General features: G+C 26.7%; 1 protein-coding gene across 4 annotated transcripts in view; it reads left to right on the top strand.

The window, feature by feature from the left end:
• NAT1 (N-acetyltransferase 1) overlaps nucleotides 1–12,496 on the top strand; it is a 67,982-nt gene that overhangs the window by 54,004 nt on the left and 1,482 nt on the right. For 3 of the 4 annotated variants that reach the window (XM_067267504.1, XM_067267507.1, XM_067267506.1), the window contains exons 11-20: nucleotides 351–574; nucleotides 648–836; nucleotides 1,078–1,164; nucleotides 1,531–1,613; nucleotides 5,036–5,168; nucleotides 6,686–6,944; nucleotides 8,578–8,782; nucleotides 11,937–12,048; nucleotides 12,127–12,223; nucleotides 12,296–12,417. In XM_067267504.1, the coding sequence (XP_067123605.1) occupies nucleotides 351–574; nucleotides 648–836; nucleotides 1,078–1,164; nucleotides 1,531–1,613; nucleotides 5,036–5,168; nucleotides 6,686–6,944; nucleotides 8,578–8,782; nucleotides 11,937–12,048; nucleotides 12,127–12,223; nucleotides 12,296–12,417 (1,511 nt within the window). The remainder of the gene's footprint in view (nucleotides 1–350; nucleotides 575–647; nucleotides 837–1,077; nucleotides 1,165–1,530; nucleotides 1,614–5,035; nucleotides 5,169–6,685; nucleotides 6,945–8,577; nucleotides 8,783–11,936; nucleotides 12,049–12,126; nucleotides 12,224–12,295; nucleotides 12,418–12,496) is intronic. The other variant, XM_067267505.1, reaches the window with a different exon arrangement.

Genomic DNA, 12,496 nt, shown 5'->3' with positions numbered 1-12,496 from the left:
TATTATGAGAAGCAATTTTAAATGCTGAAAACCCAAATTAAGGCAACGAGTTTGAGAAGTAACATGTGACTGGAAAGTATGTTAACAAATCAATTTTTACTCCTTTATTGAATATATGAAAATGCAAAAAAGTTTAATTCATAATTTAATGTAATCTCAACTTTTTTTGTTATTAAATATTTTAATTTCACTAAACATATCATAATCAAAATAAAGTATAAATATGATCTTTAGCAGTTCAACATAAAATAACTTAGTTACTATTTACAACACACTATTTAATTACTTTTGATTACATTGTTTCTACTAGGGAAATTGACTTTTAATTTATGAATGATTTTTATTTTTAGGATTCCTCACTACTGGAGGAACAGGATCATTCTACGGACAGAATCGTAACAAACCAATACAGAATCGTGATCGTGACTTATTTCCAAATTATCAACAGCAAAGACAAACTCCAGCTCAGAATCAGCATATGCATGGTTTTAGTGGTAGTCCCACTATTAATCGTGATGTCCCACCACGATTCTTGAAAAAAGCATTACAACAGCAAACAGGCAATTTAGATGAAGTAAGATTTGTTTTATTTCAATAATAATGTTAGAAAAAGAAATTAATTTTATTGTTTATTTACTTTCTTTTAGATTAGTCTTCGACCAGCCCAAAACTCTATTTTGTTGAAATCCAAGCCTATGGCAGGTTCCTTTGCTAAACCAGTGGTATCAAGCATCCCACTTGTTTCTGGTAGTGCAGGAACTGATACATCTGTGATTAGAGATTTCTCTTCTGGTGCTATTATACCAAACGTTGTCCCTAATTCACTTCAGAAAGAGGTAAATTATATTTTTAAATTGCTTTAAATGAATATAAATAAATCAAAAGTTTCAAATTCTAACAGCACTTACTTACATTATGTATTAAAGAAATATTTTATAAAGATAGACACAAAATAATTATTAAAAACTTTTTAATTATAAATTATACAGTAGAATTTGTATGTATCTACATACATATGTATTTATTTATTTATTTATGTATACTTATAATGTTAATTAAGATTTTCTTTTTTAAAAGACACAGGTTGTAGTTAAACAATCTACACAAGATAAAAACAAGGCTAATAAACAAGGTCCAAGCAAAGAGGAAGTTATGAAAAAAGCTGTAAGTAAAATTTTGAATTATTATTTAATAAAAAGAATTGAAAATTTTATTTGTATTAATTTGAAAGTGTTTTTAAATTTCATTAATTTTTAAACAGTACCATAAAAGTTGTTTTATAAAACACCTTGTCAATTTAAATTTTTGAAATTTATATATAGTGTTAATAGAATGACTAAAAAATAATGTCACAGAATATTCAAATCTAATCAAGTGTTTTTATTAGTTTATCAAAGTCGTCTCTTATGTTTTAAACAACTTATTTTTTCATTTTTAAATGTTTCCAATTTACAAAAGTTGTTTTAAGTTATTGCAATAATTAAATATAAATTTATAATCTTTTTAAATAATTGACATTTCTTTTCTTAGGAAAATTTTCTTAGTGATTATCTCAATCATCAAAATGCAGATAATGCTGTCAATGCTTACAAAGATATGAAAGTACCAAAAAAGTAAGTTTTTTATTTTTTTATTTTATAAAACAACTGTTAATATGGTTTTCATGTAACATTTTCTTTTTATTAATATATTTAAATTAAGTTATGTTTTGAATTGTGTAATAATTGCATAAGAGAGGCATGTAATATTTTGAGTTCAGTTATTGGAATCTGTTAAGGTTGGAGCAGTTCTTATTGTCCCAGCCTTAATGCAATAAAATTTATGACAAAACTTTGATAACTTCAAATTATTATCAGGTATTAACCCTTTACCCCTGACATCTTGTTTATGTTTATTTTGTGATCCCTCCTAAGGCAATATAGGTCAGTCATGCGATATTATTTTAAAAATTCACCAAAAATCAAATTATCATTATATCTATATGAAAAAAATCAGGTACATTTATTAATATCTTTAGTTTTAAATATGATATTTTTATAAGAAAAAAATAATATATATCAGAACTGACACACAAACTTGATAATTTGTAACATTTTGTGAAAATTAACATTGTCTAGTTATCTAGTTGTTTACTGGCACTGAGCCAGGAAGACATAGAACATGGTTTTGTACAATTCCATATAAAACTTATGCATGTACGTTTATTCCTTTGTGAAATTATCGCACATTATATCAAACATTTGTTTGAAATCAAAATTTTATACTGCTATCAACTAATATAATGAACTAATATACTTTATTCACTTCATATTGAATGAGATTATATATTTTTGTAATAAATATATGATTACCAGTAGCAATACATGTAACATTTGCAGATATTTTTGATTAAAATAAAAAAAAAAATATATAAAATATCAGAACTGAAGACCACGACTTGAATATTTGTAACATGTTAACTTATTATAGCTAAATAAACTTATTATAGTAATATTATTGCATGAATATGCTAAAAATGAAATAAAAAATTACCAGAAAGCAATAAATTAAGAAAAAAAAGCATTAATTAAAATTTTTGAAGTCAACAAAAACACCACCTGGACAAAAATATGTAAAACAGACGATAGACAAGATGATGCCGTCAAGTGCTGACATCTGTTGTTGATAAATTTTACAAAAATCAATATTTACCAAAGTAACGATGAATCGGTACCCTTGAAGTTTTGCTTAACAAGCAAGGGTACCAATCGATCGATACCTTTGGGGGCAAAGAGTTAAAGAAACTATTTGTTTTATTTATGAAATGTATAAAATTTGTAATGAAATACTTTATTTAACTGTCCAGTTATTACTGTTATCACAGAAAGATGAATTCACATTATTTTCTGCACATGTTAAAAACATATAAACAAAAAAGATCATGCTGGAAAAGTTTATAATAATTCCTTTCAATTACAAGTTTTATTTTTCTTTGTAATAGAATGTTTCATATAATTCTGTTGTTAAAGCTATATCATTCATAGATACATCACTTTTTATTTTGTTTGAGTTATTTTATGATTTAAACCATATTACATATATAATATGTAATATAATACTATACAACATATCAGGTCAGTCCATAAGTCCATACACATTTTTATGACCTTGAGAAAAATCTTGTTTTGTTGTTAAAAATGTCAGTCTAATGGGATACTTTCTACATTGAAGTATTAAATTGGATCTTATTCATATAATAGTGTTCAGAATTGGGAACATTTCAGTTGTTTATTTTTGTTAAAATGGAAGTAACAGATGAATGTAAAGATGTTTTGTTCTTTTTATTTTTAAGTGGTGAGAATGCAGCCAAAAAAAAGAAATACTGTACATAATCAAGCTGTAATTAGTGCAAGGACTGCACAGAAGTGGTTTGAAAGATTTAGAAACAATGATTTTTGTGTAGAGGATAAGGCTTGTACTGGAAGATGTGTTGACTTTGATAATGATGCTCTATCTGCACTAGTTGAAGCAGAACTATCTTTAACAGTTGATGAAATTGTGGAACGTTTAAATTCATTCCATGGAACTGTTCATAGACACCTACAACAAATCAGAAAAGTTTCAAAGCTAGGAAAATGGATACCACACGAACTGTCAATAGCTAACCAACAACAACATGTAAACATTTGCACAAATCTTTTATCCCGTAATGCTTTAGAACCTTTTCTTGATCGGCTGGTTACTTTAGACGAAAAATGAATCTCCTATAATAATGTCTCGAGAAAAAGGCAATGGACAGATCACAACAAGTAGCCAAATCTGGCTGCAAAAGGTGGGTTGCATCCAAAAAAAATTCTTTTGTCTGTTTGGTGGGATATGTCAGGTGTAAAACTTTGAGCTGGGATATGTCAGGTGTAAAACTTTGCTAATCAAACAATTACAGCTCAAATGTATTGTGATCAATTAGAGCGTTTAAATGAAAAATTGAAAAAAAAATTGACCATCATTAGTGAACAGAAAGCAAGTTCTCTTGCAACATGGCAATGTCAGACCACATGCTGCAAAAATAACTGTACAGAAACTCAAAAGCTACAACTGGGAAATTTTACCTCATCCACCATATTTGCCAGATATTGCTCCCAGTGATTATCATCCTTTTCAGTTTGAAAAATTTTTTAAAAGGGAAAACTTTTGAGGATGAAAACAATGTAATAAAGGCTATTTCTGAATATTTTGATTTGAAACCAAAATCATTTTATGAAGACGGGATTAAAAAGCTACCATCAAGATGGCAAGAAACTGTAGAAAATAATGGTGAAATACATTATAGATTGAAATAAAAGTTAATTAAAATTTTTTGTTGCTTTTTTCGTAGATAAAAATACGCACAAACTTATGGACTGACCTGATAATATAAAGGAAAATTAATCAGATGATTTGTCTGTTTTTTTTTTCCAATTAAAAATGTTTCAGTATACTGTAGTATATGTTTAACATTGTATGCAATCTATAATGAATTTAATTCAATATTTAAAAATGATTGAAGCAAAAAACAATCACTGAAGTGGATTTTCTAATCTTGTCAGATTTAGAAATATATTATAGATATTTTAAGATAAGTCTCAATTTGGTTGCAGTTATTTTGTAATGTTAATGAATCATAGCAGTCTCAATTGAGTGTCTGAGGTACAATGTTGTTTTGACCACCAAAACATCATTGTACCTCATCTAGGAGTGGTGGCATGTTCCTGTAATTCAGCTTCTAGGAGACTGGAACTAGAGGACAACTCAGGGATGTGGAATGCCTGCGTGATGTACTACAATGACTGGGTGTTCACTTGAATGATGTTTTGGTGGTCAAAACTGACACTCTGGACCACTACAATTCGTTAACATTACGAAATAACTTTAACTGAAGACTTATAGACTGAATCAATATGTAATTTAATACATATTTTTGTGTCTGATGAAATTAAACTATTTTCTTTTTATTTTATAATAAATTATAGAATTTATTTATTCTTTCAAATTATTTTTATAATAAATTTCTTTACAGGTTTTTGGCAGATGTCATAATTATGTTTATGTTGAAGACGTTAGAAAAATCTGAGAGTGACAGAGAATGCATTAGTCGCTTGTTGGCAATGCTGAAAAAGGATGGAGTTCTTCATAATAATGTTTTCTTAGAGGTTTGAGTTATTTTAATATATGTTTTATATTTTATTATAAATTTTCTGTTTATTGATGCTGAACATCACATTATTTGTTACTGTTAAGTCAATAATAGAAAAATATTACCGCTGTTTTCTGATTTTAACATCCCTTATCAATCTAGAGTACCTTAATTGCAATTAGTAAGATAGGTTAAGTAACAAACTATAAAAAGTGAAAAATTGTCTTGAGATTGAGATAGTATGATTTATTGATGAAAGTTACACAGAAGCATTTATGTTCATGATAATGGTTATTTGAAAAGAGAGAACTGTTTGTATATATTTTATTATAAATAATTTCTGTTTTTTATAGAAATGATTTTAATACAATAATGAACTGTTAAAATTTCTTATGAAACATTTTTAATTACATGTTAAGATTAAAGAATTTTTACATTTGGAATAAAATGTTCAAAAAAGCTTCTTTGAAAACCAAAATAATAGTGTAAAGTATTTCTATTTTATTCTAAAACATTAAGTTGTCAAATAATAATTTTTTCCTTAGTTGTCAGTTATTTTTTAAAATGCTTTTACAGATCTAAGTGGTTTTCCAACTTTTAAAAATTCTTTTTGAATTTTATTCAAAATGTTATGAAAAAACAGTTTGACAGATTTGTTGGCATAGATCTGAAAGGATTGTATTGAAGGTCTGTTATAAATGCTTTTCTAAATAAACTAAGCATCTTTTGCCAAATGTTAAAGCTGATTTAGAAATAAAATCTAGTCAATATAAGATTAAGCTTTTATTAGTATTGCTTCTCAAAAAATGATTTAAAACATTAATAATGAGTGGTGTTGGATTTATACGATTTTGATAAATGTTGTAAAAAAGTAAATGAATAAAGTAGGAGAAAAATTCTTGTATTTTAATTCACAATATAGATGATAAGATGAGATATTGATTGATTTATATTTTTGATATCAGTTGCACATCATCTAGAGATGTTAACCAGCCTAGCATTAAAATGCTGAAAATTGGCAGCTGGATGGCCAAGGTTGTTAATGTGTCAGGCTACCATTCTGAGGATCTAGGATTGAATCCAGGCTACCAACCCCAGAGATTTTTTGATATGGTCTGTTCCACATATGCTGGACTCTATCCCTTGCCACCCAATTGTCCTATTGTTAGCTTCATTGAATCCAGTATGGAAATGAGGAAAAAGGCTCTTTTAGTTTCCACTATAGTTTATACTTTAGTTTATTTCCACTGGGCAGAAAGAATCAAAAATAAAGTAAAATTTTAAAAAATTTGAAAGTTTGATGTGATGCAAGTTTTAATACACCTATACATAAATACCTATATGCTTATATACCAAGTTTTAACACATCTATAATTTGTAGTGTTTATGAAACCGTGCCGGTGCTTATTCTGCAACTTGAACACAAACTATATGGTGTATTTTCTCGGACAAATGCAATAAATAATATAATTTATGTAAACATAAATTATATTATTTATTGCATTTGTTAACTTTATGGTATTTCTATTACAGGCAATGAAGGCTGTGTTTCAACAGATGTCAGATTTGGAGGCAGAAGTTCCCCGTGTCAAATCATATGTTGCTGGTTTTTCTGCTAGAGGAATTGCTGATAACATTGTATTACTTGGAGAAATTGCAGAACCATTAGAAGGTGGAGCACATTACCCACTTTTTCTTCTCTGCCTTCAGCAATTGCATAAAACTCAAGGACGAACATGGTTAGATACAACTTTTAATCAAAGCAAAATTAACCTTTTGTCTATGTTACCTGGTAAGAATTACTTTTTATATTCCATAAGTAAGAGGTTGTTTCTGTTAATGTGAAGGATATTGATAAATTATTTATTTTAAAGTATTAGAAAGTCGTTTCTTAATTAATGTGTTTTAAACTTAATTACATTTTTTATAACATTTTGTTTCAAAACTTGAGTCTCCACTTGATACTTATCAAGAAGATATTGCATGAAGCATTCCTTGCTTCTATATACAGTATATATAAATAATAAACATCCAACCCAATACATTAGAATTTCCAAACAATCTGCTTTATCCAGTTAAATTATTTTTACTTTAATTCTTGGAAACAAAAAAATCTGGTTTACTGCTTGCTTTTAAGCTTTGTTTTTGTTTCTGATCATTAAAATCTAGCAGTTGTGTAGGATATACCTTGTCTATTAGTGAACAAAGTATTTCAGAAGCATAAAATAAATAATTTTATCATTATTTACTTATTTACTTTTTTGTCTAATATTTCTGTTAATTTAATTATATTCTTCCCCAAACAAAATATATACTTGTGGTTCTTACATTTTGTATTTCATGGGCATCTTTATCATTGCAATATATTTAATTTGTTAATATATTAACAATATTTTTTTAAAAATTTATTCATATTTGTAGATGTGAATTAAAAGTTAATGTTTATTCCATTTAAGAAACAGTGTGTAAATTTCAAAAATTTATATTAGCTTGAAATTCAGAGAAATTTTAAATACGAACTTTGTTATTTCTAATTAAATTAATGATGCAAATGTAATTAATTTGTTAGTCAGATGATTGGAAAGTATTTCCAATGTCTAATTATATCCATATGAAATCAGCATGTTTTAAATTTAAGTTAAGAAACATTTTGTATTGATTTAGCTTTCAGAATCTAAATTTTAGTTTTAAAGTGTTTTTGTCTTCTGGTGATCAGATAATTTTTCAAATAATTATGGCTGTAAATAAATAAAGTTCATGCAAACATATAAATTTCTTGAATGTTGCAATGCTAAAAGAAGTTTAATATATAGAATAAATATCAGTACTTTTTTTTAGTATAACAAAATTTAACTCAATAAATACATTATTGAAAGAATTAAGCCTTTACACCTTTATAAGTACATTCAGTTCAGTGTTTTTAAAAGTTAGTTTCTATCGACATCTCTTTCTGTAAGTCATTAATTATAGGCCTTGGAATTTTATTATTCGTGGTAAAATTCTAATGCTTGTTTATTATAAGAAGAAAAAATAAAAGATGCTATGTTAATAACACAAATGATTTTTTTTTTTTTTTTTTTAAAATTTGATTATATCTTTTAAATGATCCATTAATTTAGTAATTATAGATATCTACTTTCTGATATGAACCATTTCATTTTATCAGAATCAGTTCTTACTAATCAATAAAGACAATTTATAAACAAAAAAAGTTTTTCTAACATGCATAATAATAATAATCATATCATTTATATGCAATGCATGTAATTAACATAACTGCACACGTGAACACACAATTCTCTTATCTTTTAAATTCATAAAAGCCAGAAAAAATATCCTAATTTGCTTTAAAGATATATTTTGAAATGCAAATGTCACTTCATAATTTTAACTTTTTGTTTGTTTGTTTGTTTGTTTGTTTATAGAAATGGACAGAACCAAAGAACGATTAGCAGATATCTTAGAAGATCGAGGTCTTGGATTTTTATTTCCGTTATTGAGGATCCAAGCAGACCTCTGGAAACAAATTCAGAGTGATAAAAGTCCCAACTCTCTCTATAGGTGGATCAAAGAAAATGTTGACGTGACCCAGCATAGTGTTCCTGGATTTGTAAATGCCTTAGTATCATGGTATGGTGTTTAATTAGTAATTTTTAAATCTATGATTTCTGTTTTTTAATTACATTAATTATTTATTATACATTATATAAATAATAGAATCAGGTACAGAAGTCCTCAATATATGTCACATCAATAAATGTTGTTTCATGTATACATCATTAAATAATTAGAGACAATTAACTCGATATACATCAAATATATTCACATTTACGTCACTTAAATATGAATGTACACACAGTTTCCTTGAATTTTCTTTTCTCTTTTATATTTAAATTTATAATTACATGCCATATAGAAAATCGATATAAAATTTATGCAGTAGAATCCTGATTAACCAAGGTTTTGCGATATCTGAGGTGAACTTGAGAGTGCATTACTTTTCTGACAATTCATAAAAGCTTTGCCGTGAATGCACCAAGCATACAAATACTTCAGTACTTTTAACCTTGACTGTACCAAACATGTGGCTGATGCCAATGTGACTGGAACATTGCAACAAAGAAGGGAGGAGTTGCTATAAGAGAGAAACTCTGACTTTTTAAAGTTTAAAATGATATCATGTATTACAAAACAGTTTGTTTCTATTACCTTTTATCATTTAACTTCAATATGAGAGAAACTGTTCACATTAAAGTGTGTAATACTCCAGTACTACTACTAAAAACTATTGTATGTGTTAGCTATATAATAAATGATATAAAATATATTGTTGTTATACATGATTAAATTCACTAGAGTATAAAAAGCTCAAAAATGATGTAATGTAAATCATCTGTTATATCCAAGGTAGTATTGCTTTGCATCATTTTGGATAATTGGCATTCTCCTGTATAAGATATATATATATATAAGCATAAGCACCAGAATAGATATTCATTAAATGCAGACATTTAGAGTTTTGGAGTGTCCATTTTTTGCTGGAGCTGGAACCCAAGCTCATAGCCTTATACTCTTTAAAATATTCTTGGCTTATTTTCTGCTTAGATGTTAATCTCTTCAGCCATTCTCTAGAAAGTGTTGAGCTTTTGACTTTGCAAATGTTTAAGAAAGATCTCTAATAACTGTTTCTGAAAAAATAAACAGGAATATGTTAAAATTTAAAAAAAAAAGTATATTATTTATGTCAACTGTATTCAATAATACCATAGTATAGTATGGTCAATATTTTAGTAGCTTTTAAATAATTAAAATTTTGCAATATTAATTTTTGTTTATATGTTATGTACTGTTATAACCTTTCTAATATAAGCTGGCAATTGTAAAAACAGACTACACCTGCATCCGATTGAAAAGTGGTTCAGTGATGGTAAATAACTGGTGAATAGTAATTATTAGTTAATTGTTTATTAATATCTCATTCTCTTTTTATAATTTCCTCCCTTTTAATTATAGTTTGATATATTTGAGAATAATAATGAAATTATGTGATCAAACAATCTATGTCTGTTGTTTATATAAAACTAATATAAAGTGATAGAACAGATTATACATATATTAAAATAGGAGTTGATTATCAAGCCATTTTATTTCAAACAGTTGTACTTAAAAGTTAAATGTTTGGCTGGAGCCACAATTGGGATCCTGCTCCAAAGCTGTTATTAAAATGTGGCACATCATTTTTAAGACTTTAAACCTTAAAAACAAAAATATTATTATAATAATATAATTATATATCTGGGCCAGAAGAACCTAAAGTTTTCAAACTTGACAGGGTTATTTCTGTATATGGGGCATTGTAAGTTCTCTCTTGAATAAAGTAAAAAAACAACAAAACTGTGAGCCTCTATCATTAGATTACCAGTGCATTGCGAATTAGTAAATTAGCTTGATGAAGCGGTAGATAATATATATAAATATTAAGGAGTTGGAGTTGGCAAAAAGAAAATGCCAATTCCCAACCCTGCTAAGCACATGATTATTTCATTCTTTAAAGAAAAATAATATTTTTTATTATTTTGATTGTCATTACTTCTAATCAAACTTCTAATTTTCTGAACTTAAATTCTTAAATTGTTTTCTCTAAAATTTGGTATTGTTTAAATATCACATATTTGGTATTGTTTTATTTTAGATATCAAAGCGTATTTATTTACTTTTTTTTTTTTTTGAAGATATTTGCATTTTTCCTCACTTCTTAGATACTGTTAAATTTCATTAACTAGGCATTCTTTTAAGCTTTTTAGATAAATTTGTTCTGTATTATACACATGCAAGCATAAATATGAAGTTGAAATAATATAAATTTAAAGTGATGAATTAACTAATACCACTTACTAATACAGTTATATTTTAATAAATTCAAAATTATTTAAATCTCTGTTTTGCCAGACAAGTGCCACATGAATTCAAAATTGCTTTTGTTTAAAGAAAAATTCCTTATTAAATCAATTTAATTTAATAGTTAGTGGTGAAATTATTGATGTAATGTGTATAAACCAAATATCTTCAATTTGATAATGAATAATGTAATCTGTAATCTGTAGCAAAATATTTTTATAAATTTAACAATTTAAGAAAAACTTACACTGGATTGAATATTTGTATTTGTATGCAAACATTCCTGTTATTCACACTGAATCTATATTCAACTCTGATATTGATTTTAAATAATACATTTTTGTTAATTAATTCAAAAAATTGTGAGTATTTTTGAGTTAAAAATTGAAGTTAAAAATACTTTCAAATTTTTAAAGTAAAGAAAATCTTTTAAAAAAGGTTACAGAATACAGGAGTACTAAAAACTAATGGCATTAGTTCTTTTATATGACTATTAAAAATGAAACTTTGTTGATAAAAGGACACTCCGTAAAAATTGAATAAATTACAAACATGTTTATATTTATTCTCTGATAGATGGAAATTTCAATTAAATAAAAGTCCTTTTGGAGTTGTCATTTGCAATATTTACATAAAAATGATATTCCTCCTAGCAGACAAACTGATCTAATTTTGTTGTGTTTATTTTTAAATAATTTTTTACTGTAGAAGTTTTGTTTAAAAATTTTCTACTGGTATTAGAGTGTTTATCATCTGTTTGTTTTTGAAGGCAAACATGTTGAATTAATAAATTTTTTTTTCTTTTCTTTTCAAAGTTATAAACTAATAAAATACTTTAAGTACCATACCAATGTTTTGTGTACAGAATTTATTGTAAAATTTGTAGTTTGATCAAGTTCATAACCCAAGAGACAACTTTGGCAGAAGGAATTGATTATGCTGCTGTCCCCGACAAAACTTTAACCGATAAAGAGAAAGAACTGCTGATGAAGTTCAAGGTTTGAATATTTCTATATTTGTATACTTTAAGAATTAATTTTACAATCTTTATATATATTATTATTATTAATTTTTAGCCTGTGTTTTTGGCTTTTCTCCAAGAGCATCCTGATCTACAACTTATCACATTGTATGCTTTGCAAGTACATTGTTATAATAATAGTTTCCCTAAAGGTAATCGTCGTAGATTTTAAATTTTTGATTTCTGCGGTGACAACGTGGATGACGATTTATTGATTTGCTTAGGTATGATGTTGCGTTGGTTTATATCATTTTACGAACTTGAAATCGTCGAGGAAGAAGCATTCTTGAAGTGGAAAGAAGACGTTAATGACGAATATCCAGGAAAAGGAAAAGCACTCTTTCAGGTTTGGATCAATTTATTCAATTTTTGGAAAAATAACAATAATAATAATAATAAATCTGTAATGTTGAAGACACAAAGTT

The sequence above is a fragment of the Centruroides vittatus genome, unplaced genomic scaffold (genome assembly GCF_030686945.1).
Source record: "Centruroides vittatus isolate TY-2023 unplaced genomic scaffold, ASM3068694v2 contig_3050, whole genome shotgun sequence".
NCBI lineage: Eukaryota > Metazoa > Arthropoda > Arachnida > Scorpiones > Buthidae > Centruroides > Centruroides vittatus.
Note: the sequence above shows the minus strand (reverse complement) of the source record. Positions and strands in the feature narration are given on the sequence as shown.